At 50.1% G+C, this 16,916-nt stretch overlaps 1 protein-coding gene across 5 annotated transcripts in view; it reads right to left on the bottom strand.

Annotated features, from left to right (window-relative positions):
* ZNF423 (zinc finger protein 423) overlaps positions 1-16,916 on the bottom strand; it is a 312,753-nt gene that overhangs the window by 196,265 nt on the left and 99,572 nt on the right. For all 5 annotated transcript variants that reach the window (XR_005126089.2, XM_054697048.1, XM_054697046.1 and 2 more), the window contains one exon: positions 10,300-10,500. Coding sequence is in view for 4 of the 5 variants with exons in the window: in XM_054697046.1 (XP_054553021.1) it covers positions 10,300-10,500 (201 nt within the window). In the remaining variant the exon portion in view is untranslated. The remainder of the gene's footprint in view (positions 1-10,299; positions 10,501-16,916) is intronic.

Genomic DNA, 16,916 nt, shown 5'->3' with positions numbered 1-16,916 from the left:
GAGGTAACCGAGATTGATTACTCCGAGAACACAATTTTCAGATCTTTATACCCAACAGGATCTGGAATTAGCAGCAGCACCTCCAGGAGAAAAGCAACAGGGCTTCCGGAGGGGCTTTGTGTCTCCTGCCCAGGGGTGAGAAAGGTGGTAAGAGGGGCCAAGGGCACAGAACTGACAAAACTGTAGACCTTGACGGGAAAGGAAAGCCGGGACCCCTGAAAAAAGCTCCACGTAGCTGGCCCTGAGTCTGCAGTGACAGGATCAGGAGCTATGTGTGTATACCCTGGAGGAGAGGGGTCAGGGGAGAAGGACCTTATCACTGAATTATCTACAGAATAAAAAACAAATCTTTTATTGTGACTTTAGCTGCACCCCATCTTGGCCCTGAAGCTGATGGTGGATAATGCGACTTCTGGGGACAGTGGGTTTCCTGGGAACATAGCCAGAGAGGTTCAGCACAGCAGAATGAGTTCAGCCTCCTGGGCATGCCCCTTGGCACCAGAGTCACCCAGGTCCAAGAACCAGACTAACCCAAAGGCAGCCATGCTGGCCACAGCCCAGACACCATGTCCTGGAGGCCCAGCCACAGGAGAATAACAGCGGCAAGACACCCTTGTGAGGACACACAGGCAGAGGTTCCGGGCAAGAAGGGAGGGCCAGTATCTGGGGGACACCCAGGATAGGAGCACAACTTCCAAAATATTTGCAAGGATTCAAAGGTCAAAGTCACTCCCCCATAAAAAGCAAACAAAGAAAAAGTCCAGTCCAAATGGGATGAGGCTGGTAAGTCCAGAAGCTTGGTGTGGGTCACCCCAGCAAAGCCAGTGAGCCAGGCAGCAGCTCCACCAATGCCCCCCACCATCACACAGGGAATGCCCAGCAGCCCCCACTCGGCCTGCACCCCAGGAATCACCAGAGGCCCTCAGCAAGACCACCACCTCCTCTGACCTTGGACAAATTCTGCCTCACTGAAGAGCCGGGCCCAGTCAGTGCTTTCAGACTGCACTGGGGCTTCACGGAGGGTCAGGGGACTCATGGAGGGTGGCAGGCAAGTCAGCACAGCACTGTGTCTCCCAAGCCCTGTAACAGAGCCCCATGCCCCTCATGGGACTGCTGTGTTTGAGCATACAGTTGGAAAGCACTGAACTAGAAGGTCACTGAAGACTCTGCGCCTGAAATTCTGAGATGAGTTCATTACATTCTAGCAAAACCCAAGTAACTGGACTTGATAAGGGGTACCCAACAATCTGGCGTTTAACTAAACGTCCATGTTTCCGGGCCACCATCCTGGGGAACCCCCCTCCCCAACTCACTTCCAGTAGTTAGTTTGGAGCTCCCCGACTCCCTCAACCCAGAGCCTATCTAACAGCATGCTGTGTCTCCCCTGGGCCACAGGGAGGCCCTCCACGATGAGCCTCAGCACTTCTCTCCTGGCATAGGAAAGTGGCTGTTCTTTCTCCTGATGCAGTGGGAAACCTGGAGGGGCTGGGTTTCTCTGTGTGCTATGGGGTTTGTGGAGACGCCCTTGAGGTGTGTCCTGGGAGCTCTGGGGGCCATGCTTGAAACCAGCTTACTTCTCAGTTTCTTAAGCCAACCAATCCATTTTTTTTTTTCTTTTTTTGCTTGTCAGTTTGCGTTGAGTCTCTAGACAGCGCATGGTAACAGCAGACCTACTATGTGCCAGACAACCACAAACAGCAATTTCACCTTCCAGCTAGATTAGCCATTTCCTATTTACAGGGACTCTCTCTCTCTCTCTCTCTCTCTCTCTCTCTCTCTCTCTCACACACACACACACATACACACACACACACACATACGCGTGCGCACGCACGCGGTACAGTATGTGTGCATGGTATCACTACTTGCTGACATGACAAGTACCCTCTAGAAACTTCAAAGGACCACAGCAGGCTGGACCCAAACCACCTCAGGAATACTCTTGCACCCAGCCTGAAGGCCACTGGCAGTTTCCTTTCCCTCCCGGGACCTGGGGGTCCTGCTGGGCATACATCCTGGGCCCAGCAACAGATAACTTTGATTGCCACCAAGAAAGGCATGGAAACCAGGGTCCCACCAGCAAGGAGCGGCCCAGCCCCAGAGTATGTCCAGGATCTGCTTACTGGGGGCATCCCCTGCGGGGGGCGAGGGGCTACAGCAAAAACATTCCTGAAGTCACCCACCACCCTTGGACACAAAAGACCCCAGGAGGCTCAAAGACTCAGAAAATCAGCAAGGTGGTGGAGCCAGCCAGCCAGAAAGAAGTCTCTCTCCACCTCAAGAAACAGACATCGACATGGTTTTTCCCATGAAACCAAAAGAAATGTGGATTCTTCCCACCTTCGCCCCGCTTTCCGGATTTGGTGTTCAACACTGGAGAGACCTGCAGGCTCAACACCGCGAGAGCAGGGTTCGCCCCACACAGTTGAGTCAAGCATGTTGTGTAAATCTGCAGACTGCACAGGAGGTGACTAAGAGCGCCAGCATCTGAAATTCAACTCCTCCCACTTAACCGCCAGGAACCAGGGCCCAGGCCTCAGACAGCACACCACAGCCCTGCAGCAGCCCTGCAGATTTTCTGGCTTCTTCCAAGGGGGACTCGAGAGGCAGGGAGCAGGCAGCATAAGGAAGGTTCCCCTCACACCCATCAGGAAGACCCAGACTAGCCCTGAAGCCCATCCCTCCCAAACAGCAGCACATTACCAGCCCACAGTCAGCATCTTCCAGAAGAGTCGTGGGGAGCAACATCACTGTACGTGAAACAACTTTCAAAGATACTAGGGAGGGAGGGGTTTTTTTTTTTAGGATTTATTTATTTATGCATACAAGAATTGAGGTACAGGCCAGTGGTATGGCAGAGTGGGGAATAGAACAGGCAGGTGTACTGAAATACACTGCTGAGGGGAGCAGCGGGCAAGGCAGGAGAAGTCTGCTGTACCCTGTGGGTCAGTTCCCTGGGCGGGGATTGAACTCGTGCTGCAGTGGCTGCAGATTGCTTCATAGTGCTGTGACTTAACCCCTTGCGCCACCAGGGAGGCCCAAGGGAGGAGATTTATGACGCTTCATCTTACAAGTCAAAGACAGTGTCTCTGAATGAACCGTTCTCCACTGCACTGAGTTACCTTCTATTTAAACAGCTCCTACATCCCTAGCCCCGAGAAGGGTCCCTGCATATAGTACATGCTTGATACCCATTTATTGTCAATATTCACTCGCTGAATGACTACTGAGTGCTGAATATTGAATACTGAATGTTGAATGAACATCTTCCTTCTCTAACCCCCCCCTTCTGTAAAACCCCGCCTTCTGCACACACATTAACTGAAGACCTACTAAGTCTGGGCACAGACATGGAACTTCTATTCTTGTCATCTACCTCAAGCCCCATATCCATGCCACTTTTGCTGTCTACCTTAATATGGACATCACTTTCCCTCATGGAGGCTTTAGTCTCCTTGCGAACAAGATAAATGAACTCCTACTATGTGTTCTAGCCACAGACCAAGGTTACCCTAGGGTGTATATTTCAGATCCACCAGTATTTCTTTTTCAGGTTCCATTTCTGTCTTTTGCACACAGGAGATATTCAAAATATTCACAGACCAGTGTGGCGCCAGCCAATCCAAGTGGGTGCCGGTGCTGGGCAGCCAGCTTGAGTCCTGCTTTTCTGTTGATTTATTGGTTATTTTCTTAGTGTTAGTAGGAGCCCCTTATACATCAAGGAAAATAATTTTTGTCTGTGATATGTGTCTTTCGTTTGATTTATTGTGGCTTTGGCAATGCAGACATGCTTTGTTTTTATATAGCTGAATATTTCTTTTATTTTATGGCTCCTGGGTTTAGGGTTATATTTAGAAAAGGCTTCCCCACTCTGATGCTATTATGCTTTTTTTAAAACTCACTTCTGTTTTCTCTTAATATTTTCAAGTTATCTGTTTGTGTTTTGATTGCCAATCCCTTTGGGATATGTTTTGGTGTTAGGAGGAGGGAGAGATCCAATTTCCTTTTCTTAGCCTGGTCACCACCTCCCCCCATCCCTGTCCTGAGGCATCCTCCTGTCCCCCACTGATCAGCAAGGACACCTGTCCCAGACACCTAACGCCCAGCTCTCCTCAGGTCCATTTCTGGTCTCTGTCATTCCCCTGGTCTGTCCCGCACCTCTTAGAATCCTATGGCTGGTTACCAGCTCATCCCTGCCCATTGTTCCTATTCCTCTCTTTCAGAATTTTTCTTCCGATCCTTGCAGGCCTCCTTTTCCACATGAACTTCAGAATCGGTTTGCCCATCTCTAAATATATCCCATTGTTACTTTTACTTGCTAATATTAAGTGAATGGACTCATTTAAGAGAAATGGACTATTTACAGTATTGGATCTTTCCACCCAAAAAACAAGTCTGCCTTTTCATTTACTGAAGTCTCTTTTGAGTCCCCAGTAGTTGATTTTGTTCGTGTGTTTGTTTTTTCCAAACATTCAGCTGCTTCCTGGCTTATTCCCTGTCCTTTGTACATTCTGTGGCTAACATAAGTGGGACCCTCTCTTGTTCTGCCCTCCAGCTGGATGCTGGATGTGGGGGTATTCATTGTGCTCGAGCCCCCAGGCCTTTTGCCCTGCAAACTGCAGGCTGACACCACAGGGCTGCGCCCGCACCCCATGGGCAGAAGGAAATCGAGCCCTGCACCTGTGCACTTGGCAGCGCATTGCCCAGCCACTGGCCTACACCCACTCCGTTTTGCCCAAATGGAACCAGAATGAGGGGTGCCCCAAGCAATGAGGCAGGGAGGGCTCCACTCACACCGCTGGAGCAAGAGAGGCCTGAGCTGACACACAAAGACCAGCTCTGGCCAGCCAGCTGCAGGAACAAGGCTGGCAAAGGTGCCAGCCTTCACACAGCCCAGCCCTGTAATTAGGGCCCACGGTCACTCTGGCCACAGCTGAACAAACCAGGGTGTAATTAACTTGCCACCCGGCTTTTTACACAGCAGCATTCACCTTGGCCAGAAAGGGAGGGTCTGATGTTCAGAAGGAGCTGGGGAAACACTCCTTGGTACCAACTCAGGGAGAGGGACACGCAAAGGGGGGAGCAGTGAAATTAACCCACAGGGAGCACACTGTTTGCTGTTGCTATTTGAATAAATTTCTCCCTCCCTTTTTTTAAAGTTGAGCATTCAAATAAGCTGAGACTGTCTAGAATTTATTTTGAAATTGCTCGCCATCCCCAGTCTGGGTGCTTAGCACAAGGTGTTCAGAGTTGGAATTTAAGCTCAAGCTCTACAACCTTGAGCAAATCTCCCCTCCAAGCCTCAGTTGATCAGTTTGTAAAATCGGGAGGAATCGTGAAAAGTAGGAGCTCCCTGCTGGGACTGCTGTAAAGACTTGGAGAGATCACTCCTTCATTCAACAAGCACCACTGTGCACCAAGAGCTGGGTGAGGATGTAATGGGCAACACAGCAGACACAGACATGGCTCTTGTCCTCATGAAGTCCAGCAGCGGTTAGGGAGACCACAGAATCACAGAATAATTACAGAATCTGATGAGCCAAATGGACAATGTTGGGGTGAGGACTGGAGAGATCACTCGAGGAGGCTGCGGTGCAGGGGAGAGGGGTGTGCCGCAGCAAGGAAACTGGCCTGGGTCGAGGGTCAGGCAATGGCACCCAAAGGAGAAGAAACCAATGCTCAGCTCTAACCTGATCCCAAAGGCAATTTCTGATCTGTGGAGCAAGTGCCAGGAGTGCAGAGTTAGAAACCTCAGTCCTTCTAGAAATTCCATCTGCCTCTCCCAAGCTATAGTGATAACCCAAGTCATGCCAGTGATGTCTTGAGCATAAAGACCAAGGACTTCCAAAAAGACCTCCAGAGGCTCCTGCCAGGAACCTGCCAGTGTCCAGGACAGGCACACAGACACCTGCCGACAGCCCACTCCTGGCACAGGAGCCTCGCTAGGAAGTCAGGTCTAACCCAGGACAACTGGGTCCTTGGGCAGTTGGGCTCATTCATTTGGGCCCAAGCAGCAGTCAGTCTAAATCACAAAGTGTCCTTAAAAGACGGTGGTTGTACCAGGAAGCACTAAAACATTCCACCAGAACCAGACAAATGCTCACGGTGACCTGCTTCAGTGACCACATAAAAAATGGCAATCAGCCACCAGCTAAGCCCAGCCTCTGGCACCTGCTTCCATGGTGCCCAGAAAGTTCTCAGAGATGCTTTCCAAAAGATGCTCAAATCCTCCCAGCTCCCAGAAGACACCGAAAAACACCGCTACAACTATTTATAGGGCCCTAACTGGCTGGGCCAACATTTCATAAGCCATGTCTGTGTGAGCTTCAGCTCACGCCCTGTGCCGACATTAAGTTAGTGAGACCCGAATTTCTATCCTCCACTCACACAGCCACCGAATGCTCTGTACATTTCTTCACTTTGTGTCCACAAACGCGCTGCATTAGGAACAGACAAGGCCAGCACAAGCATCAAGTCAGCCTCCAAGTTACAAAAATCATCTACTAGTCTACATGTAAAATTTTATTATACTACTTTAGACTATTTATTATATTATATCTAGTAACCCAAGCTTCATCTGCTTGAGGAAAGCTGTTTAAAAGAATTGCCCCACCCCACCCCACACCCAAAAAAAAAAAGAATAATGGAGAAGACCCCATGCAGTGTGGGCGCCATCCAGAAAACGTCCCATAGCAAATGCAGGATCTAAAAGGGGGTGCACCCACCGCTCCAGCCGGGAGCTGTCCCATGGACGGGAGGGGAAGACCAAGGAGGCAAGCAGCTGTTGGGGTGTGAGGGTCAGAGAAGATGAGGTCTTTGCTTATTTCAAGTCATAAGGATGCAATGCTTGAAGCCTTGAGGGTTTAAGGTTGGTTTCACCTCAGACATGAGAAGGAGACAGTGAGAGACAGAGAGAAGGAGGGAGAGTGAGAGAGAGATATGAACAGGGCTTGATGGCACTGTCTGCATTCCCGAGCCCACACTTCAGCAACTCTGGACCCAGAGTCGGGTCCTGCCGGGCACAACGGAAGGACCATCACTGGAAATGACGGTTCTTCGGTGTAGAGTCCCTGGGGTCTTCCTTCTGAATGTCATCACCACCATTCTGGCAGGAGCTCCCCCTTCCCTGGTGAACAACCCTTCCCCCTTTAGAAAATCTCCAAACCTCAGTTACTCTCCCAGATCCTCACCACCACCTCACCCCACCCCAACAGCCAAAGAAAGATATAGAAAGGACCAAGAGGTCACTCGGCTGAAACAGTCCCCACAACACACCCCACCCACACAGTGTCTCCCCAACATGCCTGCTTCTGGAAGGGCTGGACTTCCTGGGAACACCTGCTGGGGGTGGGGGAGCCTGCTGCCTCCACATTCCAGCATTGACAGCCCTCTTTGGGGGCGAGGGTTGTTCCAGGAGGGGACAGCAGTATTGACAAGTGGCACTGCCCTCAGGCCCCACATTCTCAACAGCAGAGACAACCTGCCTTCCCTCTAAACAAACTCATTTGTTCCCTCCAAAACATCTCTGAGCACCCAGGGCCTGTGGCCTCAGCAGAGCATGGCCCTCCCTGACACGGCCTTTGTTGGGCTGTCAAGTGTCCATTTCCCCCTCTGCATTGTCCCTCTGTCCGCCTGAGTCGCCCCAAGTACAGCTACGGGATGACCCATGACAAGCGTCTAGCAGACCCATGAGTCTGGCCTGGGAGGGCCTGCAATTGCACTTTTGTACCTGTTTCAAAGCAGAAGTTAATTTTCACATAATATCTTATGCTACAGTCCAGCGTATAAAATGAACCTTTTAAGGTGAATTACTCTGACTGCTGTAGGTGCCAGAGGCCTGTCAGACAGAACACCAATAGCCTCAGGGACACAGTTTGATAATCCCACAGTATTGAAGGATGTGGAGGCACCCATTCTGAATAATACGTATGCAGTTCCCAGGTTTATCCTGACTTTTTAATCCTAAGAACCTAAGACTGAAGGGGAAATACCGCCTAACATATCTCTCCCATGTTAGGGAGAATCCCAGACTGGGTCACACCTTTAGTGGGCGGTAATGAATTTCTTGGGGATGCTATTAGGCAAGGTATTTCCAGGATTCTTTCAAGGAATTTCTGACTCCCTTCTAATGCTCCAGAGTTTGGGGATATCCCTGGCTCCACGACCCCAGGGAGGTCGTTAGTGGGTTCCTATTAGAAAGGAGGCAGGAGTATCGGTGGATACCACCAGCATCCCTAAGGATGGCTGGGGACCCTGCAAACGGGACTGCCATGATTCAGTGGAAGCCTGAGGCTGTCAGAAGAGGCTGCCCTGGGAGGAGAACTGTGCTCAGGACCAAAGCACAATTAGCTACCATTTCTTATTTCTGGCACAGAACCCCACATACAACTCCAGAGTCCCCCGTTTTCCCTTCTCCACCTTTTCAAAGGAAGGTGAGAGACACAAGAATCTATTTGATTTTGGAGAACAGAAGGAAAGGGTAGCCTAAGATGGGACCTAATCCAAGAGCTGCAGAAACCCAGGAAAGCATTGCTCAGTACAGGGGACTCTTGATCAACTAGCCAAGAACAGCATGTTCTTTTATGTTTAGAAATAAAGACGATAGGGCCTCCCCAGTGGTGCAGCAGTTGAGCGCTGGGCTGCGAAGCTGCCCGCAGCCTCTGCAGCACCAGTTTGATCCCTGGCCACCGGCAAGGGTCCCACATGGCATGCAGACCTCTCCTGCCGTGCCCGCTGCTCCCCTCAGCAGTGTATTTTGTTAGTCTGCCTGTTCTGTTCCCCGCTCTAGCTCTGGTGAATTCTCTTACCCTCCCACGCTTCTGACTATACCCAGTGCTTATATAAATAAATAAATAAATCTTAAAAAAAAAAAAGAAAGAAAGAGGATAGCTTTTCATTAAAAGAGCAATTGACTATTTTTAAGGTAAGTGATAATATTTTATTCTCTTTATAGTTAATTAAGATTCCACCTCACTTATTGGCTAAATCAAAAAATACATCAGCATCTATTATTTTCTCTAATAAGAGAGTCTATTGCACAGGATCCTGAAGAGGTCCTGGCTTGGTCACCTTGGTCAAGCAATTACCTTTCCCTCTCAATGTCTTAGTGTTTCTAAGATTATAAGTAGTCATAATCATCCTCCTGTGGTTGAAATATTGAAATATCACAAATTTCAAATGAGTTTGGTTTGCAGAGCCCCAAAAAGTCCAAAACTGCAAGAATCCTCTTGGGCCTACTGTTTTTTGTTATCTCTTCCCTTCAAAGTTTGAGAACAGCAATGTGATACAGCCAGAACTGCGCAGGTATGGCTGTCACTAGAGGAAAAGTCATAGCCATGTTCTCCAACCACTTGGCTTATAAACTTCCAAGATGGTATGAAAAGTAGGGAAGCAAGGGTTTTGTATTTGTATCCCAACCTGCTTCCAGCCAGCAAATTTCCTCCCACCAAAAAAAAAAAAAAAACCAAGAGATCCCCACCACAAACTGGCATCCTAAGGGTGTCATCAACAACCATGATTAAGGAAAATATCTCAGGATATCTGTTTAAGGATGCTTCACATGCCCACAAACTGAGTCAAGAACCAAGTCAAGAACCATGTCAACCCCACCTCTACAGCATGGTTGTCACACCCCAAGAATACATATGACCCAAACCTCCATCCCACCCACCCCACAAGTCCCAGACACACAGAAGTCTTAAATTATTCTTAGAAATCTGTGGCCTTGTCCACCTTTTTGAGGTAAATGGAGAACAGGGTTATAGCAGATCTGGAAAAAACTGCTGCCAGCCACGCTTCTCCTCATGCTCAGGGAAGTGGGAGGCCAAGCACAGAGGTAGAACCAGGGCCCTTTCAGCACGAGCCTCTCTTGGCCTTTGAATTTCTCCCCATCCCATCCCAGGCCTTGCCTTGGCACTCACTCCTTCACGCGACTCTCCACACTTAAGCTGCTTAACTTTGCACTAACAACCTCTTAATTGCTGGGTTTCCAAAAAAGCCTTCTAGAAATCTGGGTGCAGGCCCGCCCACTTACGGCCCTCATACTATGGAGTACAGCTTGAGGGAGGAAGGGAGGGTCGGGGCACCTCCGCCTAACGCTTGTCTGCCAAAAAGCTCTTGCTTTTATTTTTTAATTTTATTTAAAAGCCGGATCCAGGGTACCCAAGACACCACAATAAAATGACATTAACTGTAAAATTACATTATTAATTCTTTAATCTCACTTGAGGCTTCAAGCTGTTGCTATGTCCAATTATCCATATAACCACCTGTCAGAATCCCGGAGCTATTTAGCATTACCTCCAGGACAGCGGTGGGCCCGATGGTCCGTCAGGTCTGCCAGAGACTCGAAGTCCTGCTGACAGTGATCGCAGGTGTAAATTGACTCATCCTCCATGTCTTCATCGTCCTCATTTCTCTCCTCTTGACTTGTCACGCTGTTCCTGTCTTCCAGCGCACGGCTGGTTTTTCGATCACACTCCGGCTCTCCTTCTAGGCCTCCTGCCAACAGGAAGAATACAGTCCATGTCAGCTGATGGGGTCTTGGGAAAGGGTTTTAAAAGAGTCGCCTGGCATTTATTAAGATACATTTAATTACTCTACCTCCCAGGGTCCATTATTCTTGACACCTCTCAGTATATTAATATATGGATTTATTTTGTAGCACGTGGTGCCATAATTCTCAACTAGATTCTTTAATTCTTGGTGCAAATCTTCTAGGGGGATTTCCTGTCATTTTCCCTCTGTGCGTGGCTGCTAGGGTTGGGATCCATTGGGGTAGTGAAAATGCCGTAGCATTTTGTCTCCTAAAAACCCAGTCTCTTACACACTTCCCTAGAGCCTGTATCAGCTACTCCTAACTCACCGAAACTTTTCATCTCACCAAAGTCTTGCAATTTAGAGGTAGGAGAGCTCTTAGCAGCTTCACCTTCTGCACAACAAACCTCTCAAGGTAGTAATGTTGGCTCAGTGATTCACAAAGATGCCCTGATCCTAGAATGTGTCAAGGAAGCACATGTGTTTGCAGGACCACAGTCAAACCCCAAACTTAAAATGCACCTGAGAGCTCATTTACACCCTAGGATCAGCCAAGACTAGCCTTGGGATTGTTTAACCAATTTCTTTAAAAGATGATACCTACTCCCTGCTTAGCACTGTGCACACCAGTGGGCAATCTGTACAGGAAAGTGAGTTCAAAATCATGACAATGATGCCTTGCTTTTGTGTAGTGTTCTATGATTCAAATCACAATTGCATGCCCAGAGTCCCACCTCACAGCCTCATACAGGGTAGGGCTAAAAAGAGGTACAAGTGGTCCTGTCCCCCCAGGTCGTGCCCCATGCCCTCAGAGAGGGACATTGTTGTTATTCCAATTTCACAGGTACACAACACCTGGCATCCTGCCAGGGGGCCGCAACATTCCCAGCACCCTACAGATGTTTAACTCAACATCCTGACTCCTGTCTACTGCACTTCCCTGCACAGCTGTGGGAAATGGAACACAACCTCAATCTGAAAGATTAATAGGACACATCAAGAACTTGTAAATCAAAGTGCTAAGAAAGCATGGTAAATATAGCAGGAGAATATATCAGTAATCCCAATAAATGTCAGTGGATTAAACTTGCCAATTAAAATACAGAGACTCACAGTGGAAACTCAAAGTGCGTGTGGTCTCTTTCCACAGTCTGTCCTGGAAAACAGATCCACCTGTTCAGAAACTAACAGAGATTTAAATTAAAGAGACCTCTATTATGTATAAAGATATATCTGTCCATTATACGTGCCAGCAAACATGTGAGTCCACGTGTGCGTTGCACATAGCATTGCCATGACAGAAAAACGCTTGAGCACAAAACCTTTAAACCCCCTAGGGCTGGTCGCCAAAGCAAGAAAGAGAAATGAAGCAAAGAATGTATTCGATTCGTAGTGGAAGCCACAGCTTTATAAATATATTTCAATTTAGAAACAGATAACATTATAAGGGCTCTATTTCTCCCTTCCGCACAGAACACGCGCTTCCAAGCACCTGACATCAAAAACCAGAGAACACGAATCAGCTCACCCGAGAGCCAGCTGCCGCCTTCGGTGGCGGGAACGTGGCATGACACGCTGCTTGGAACTGCACGGAGGCAGTAAAAATCAATGTTTCCATTTGTGGCCCATCAAAACATCTCTCTTCTTACCAATTAGGGGATGTACAATTTTTAGGTTCTTTTATTATCAAAACACGCCAACTCCTGGCAATACAGAAATCCCATTAAAAGCCAGGCAGCATATTTATCTCAAGAAATCTGATCTGCTGCGGTGGCGACAGTAAGAAATAGAAAGCAAAGAAATGAGAAATATCATTTGGAGCCTTCGGTACTGTAAGTCATCACACAACCATGGTTACACAATCAAGAACCCGTCTCTGAAATTCTAGTTTACAGTCTCTTCCCTTAATATATTAAAAAAAAAAAAAAAAAATGTTCTGAAGGGGGGAAAAAAGAACCATAATTCCAGCTTTATCTACTTCAGCAACTCTTGAGCTAGTAAGTTACATTCAGCACCACGCCTGTGCTACTTTACTTAACACACACAATTTAATAGACATATTTAAATTATCCTCTTGTTATTTTTTTTCTTTGGCCATATTTACTTGGCAGCACTTTCCATAATAGCTCGTCTAATCCACAACTGGAACCACAAACATTACAATGCATTTGATCTCTTTAAATCTGGTACATCCTGTCGACTCACGAGTAGATAAATCAGAATGTCAACTCTTGGGTTTTTATAAGACAAAAACCCATAAAGTCATCCAAGAGCATAAATCTGTTTTAAGGAACTGTCACCTCCCCTGCCGCCAGCTACTAATGGGAAGGCAGGGTGACTGCACAGAAAGGGGAGTCAGCAAAGGTTGGGACCTCGTCATCTGGGGTCCCAAGGGACCACATGGCTAGCCATTCTGACCCTCAGGAAGCCAGAGGGGGACTACTCAGGGGTCTGAAGAAGTTTTGGGGAGTGGAACTCTCCTGACAATGCCATCCCCCAGGGCCCCTCTGCTGTTAGAATTGGGACCCCCAGAACAGGCAACCCTTCATCCCCCACGAATTTTTGAACCTCACAATAGGGAAGAAAAGTAAACGGGATTATTTTCTCACTTGCAGAAGAGACAATGGGGCTGGAAGAGGGAGACGGGTCACCCAAAGCCATGGCGAGGAACTGAACCCTTCAGTCCTGATGGTAAAAGCAAGCCCTTCCCCCAGGCCCCAGGGACTGCTTGAAGCCCGGGCTCCCCAGAGTCCAAGAGGTGGAAGTTCTAGGGACAGAATAAAGGCGCCCACCCTCTTGGGAGCACCCTGGGCTGTTCTGCCTCCAGCCCCAACCTGACCAGCTGCATGGTAAGCCCCTGGGGGCCACATGAATGAAGCTTCCCTACACTCCTAGTTGATCCAGCTCCAGCTGGTCGCAGTGGCCCTGCCTGTCCCATGTCCCACTCTTGTCCAGCCCCGGATGCCCCTCGGGTCACTTCTGAGCCCCAATCCCAAGTGCTGCTTCGAGTTCCCAACGCCGTGACCCCCTGGGTCAGAGCTAGCATCGCCCTGCTGGTCCTGCGAGTTCCCCTATCCAATGAGGCAAAGTCTGCACTTCTTTCTTCCAAGGCTTCCAGGGCTGGGAGAGACTTCCCCAGATAGGCCAGCAGCACCTTTCCCTCCAGACCCACCCAAGTTCTCCTGAGGGTTACCTGGAGCAGCCTGAAGCAATTTCCAACCAGGCCCTGTCCCTTGGGGCCAGGTGCATGAAAAAAGAAAGCAAACTGGGGCCTGGCCTCTCCACCCACTGTCCAAGCTCCACTGGGGACAACTCAAAACCCAGCTGCAGGGAGCACCTGCTGTGCTGGCCAGGCAGCTCTGGGAGTGGGGCACCATCACATCCCCATTTCACAGGGGAGGAAACTGAGGTGACGGAGCTTGAGGGAGGCCATGGTAGCAGGTTTCAAACACAGATGTGCCTGACTCTTAACCACCTACCACACGGTCTCCTCCCAGTAGAGACCCAGAGCAAAACTGAGCCAAACGTCAAGGAATTTGTAAACCCCTTCAAAGGCATACGCACTGTCCGTGTCCCAGCAAGGTCTGGTCCTTGGTCCAGCAAGGGCTCTGATGACCTTTGACATCCTCATCTCCTCACCCACACAGACCTTCAATCCCTTGAACTGCAAGCTTGTTGCACCAAGGGCTTCTCACCCCGTTCCCTATAACTCTTCACCTACCCAGGGGGCACCCACAGGCCTAAGCATCAATGTCAAGTAGGTCCCTTGATGCATCCCTTGGCTGGGTACACATGGCAATGTGCACCCACACTTCTGTGGGCTGTGGGGAATGTACCGGCACACGTCTTCTGTAGTAAGATGCACTCTCCCTTCAAGAAGAGGGCCGATTCCTTTCCACCATTCCCCTCCGGACTGGCTGGCCTCCGAGACTCCCTTGATCACTAGAATGCAATGGAAGTGACGTCCCTGGATTTCTGAGGCCCTGTCAGAGTCCAGCTGTAGCTTCCCGGTGCTCCTGGTATCTTGGGACATGATGCCTGGGAACCCAGCAGCCACACTATGAGAAGCCCAAGTGACAGGGAGAGAGTGTGGGTGCTCCTGTTGAGCTCCACAGCAGGAGCCCAGCACCAACCGCCAGCCCCCGAGTCACCGTTTGGGACGTCCTGATGGTAAAAGCAAGCCCTTCCCCAGCCAAGCCCCCAAATGACAGCAGCCACAGCCACCATATTTGACGACATGTGTAAAAGAAATGCCAAGTGAGCCCACTAGCCCAGCACAGTCAGCCCACAGGCCTGATCCTGATTGCTGCTTTAGGACTCTGAGTTTGGGGGGCGGAGAGCGGGGGGCTTGCTACACAGCTAGAACACTCGCCCACCAACCAGATGGTCCAGGATCTACAAAGGTGGGACTATATTTGGTTTTGCTCCACACGCCTCCCCAGCCCTGGTGCAGATGGGCACACACAAGCAGGGAGCAGGGGGAGGAGGAGGCCTCCGTAAACCTTGACTAAATGAATAAATTGGTTTCAAAGAAATAAGCCTTTGAGTATCAACACAGGTGGAGGACAGGAGGAGGGACGTGGCCACCTGCTGTTTATTGTTCGTTAGTACTAGGCTGAACCATGTGGAGTCGCCATCTTAGAAGAGTCCAAAGTTCGCAGTCCCACTGGTTCCATCCACAATGCGATGGGGCCGCTCTGTTCTTCCTCAACACAGGAGGAAGAGAACACACCAAGCAGCAATGGGCCCCCATATACCACACCCAAGCACACCAGCCCCTGTGTCTAAGACAGGGGCTTAGGGAACTTTCTACATGAGCAAAGAGAAACAATAACAAAGCAGGAAGGAATGTTGAGCAAGAAAAGTGGCCCCAGAGCTCTGAAGGAAGAGGCAGCAGAGACCTCAGTGGAGAGGCAGCTCTGCTCTCCACAGCGCCCCCTGCACCGAGTGCAGCTGGCAGCTGTGCCAGTACTGCCTGGCACTGCTCTCCATTCACCTCGTCCCATTCTGTCTTCACAGTGACCCTTTGTGGCAGGGACTGGAGGGCCCCACCTTGCAGATGGGGAAACCAAGGCTCAGGATCACATGCAGCTCACACCCTAGGAAGGGCAAACACTAGATTCGAACCCAGAGCTTCTGACCACAGATCATCACTCTTTTTTTTTTTTTGAAGATTTATTTATTCATACAAGAAGCAGCGTACAGGCCAGATGGGCAGGAAAGTGAGAGGATTCACCAGAGACAGAGCAGGGAACAGAACAGGCAGACTGACCGAAATACACTGCTAAGGGGAGCAGCGGGCGAGGCAGAAGAGATCTGCCGTGCCATTTGGGCATCTCCCTGGCAGGTCGGGATCAGGTTGGGATCGAACCCGGGCTGCAGAGGCTGCAGACAGCTTCACAGCGCTGCGCTCAACCGCCTGCACCACCAGGGAAGCCCCACAGACCCTCACTCTTAATTGGTATATGGGTGGATAAAAGGGGGGGTGCCTGCAAAAGGAACGAGCTGGGAACAGCTGGGTGAGTCCAGTACCAGGAACAAGGGGAAGGGGCGAGGCCCCAGGCAGCCAGGTCTGAGAACAGGACATTTCCTACCTTCTCAGCGAGGCTTCTGAGCTCATGAGTCAGGGCTGTCGGGGCCTCACATTCCCGAGGGCCAGCTGAGAGCAGCCCTGCCTGAGTCTGAGACCCTCACCAGGAAGGCTGCCTCCCGCCCTTCCTGGGAGAGACCATGAGGGTCACCTGGCCAGCAGGGAGCCCTGAATGCCCTGAGAGCCAATGGGGGGGTCCCACATCTGGGGCCCCAGAAATTGTGTACCTGTTCAGGATATGGAACCGAGTGTGAGGAGCATGAGCAATACCAGTGCCAATAATCACACAGGTTCACCCCTCCCTTCATTCATCCCACAAACATTTCAGCGTCTCCCGTGAGCCAAGCATAACAGGCGCACCCACTACAGCACACAGGCCCACCCAGCGCCATTCATCTCGGTGGCCTCAAAGCCCACACAAAACCTGGTCCAGAAGAGCTGCTTAGTAACTGTCGGGTGAGTGAAAGCATGAGCACGTGAGCACATGGATGCCAACGGAGGTGCAGGTGGTGAAGCCTGTATCATAGCTGGGTTGGTAAGAGGTTCCCGTCTTAGCTCTGGTGCCTCCTCCCACCCCATGAGTGACCTTGAGCAAGTCACTTCTCCTGCCTGATTCCTCATATGTTGAAAGTGGAGGTCAGAATCACCTGGATAGAGGGCCATCAGTGCGGGAGAACTGTGCACACAGCTACTACCCACATACACATGAGCCCAGGAGCCCCAAGGGTTTGCGGGCGCCAGGAGGAGGCTGCAGAGAGCAGGGAGGGGAGGAGGGCTTGGGCAAAGGCAC

Source organism: Talpa occidentalis, unplaced genomic scaffold (genome assembly GCF_014898055.3).
Source record: "Talpa occidentalis isolate TD23 unplaced genomic scaffold, MPIMG_talOcc4v2.1 talOcc4.17, whole genome shotgun sequence".
Classification (NCBI taxonomy): Eukaryota; Metazoa; Chordata; class Mammalia; order Eulipotyphla; family Talpidae; genus Talpa; species Talpa occidentalis.
The sequence above is the reverse complement of the archived record's forward strand: the minus strand, read 5'-3'. Positions and strand labels throughout refer to the sequence as shown.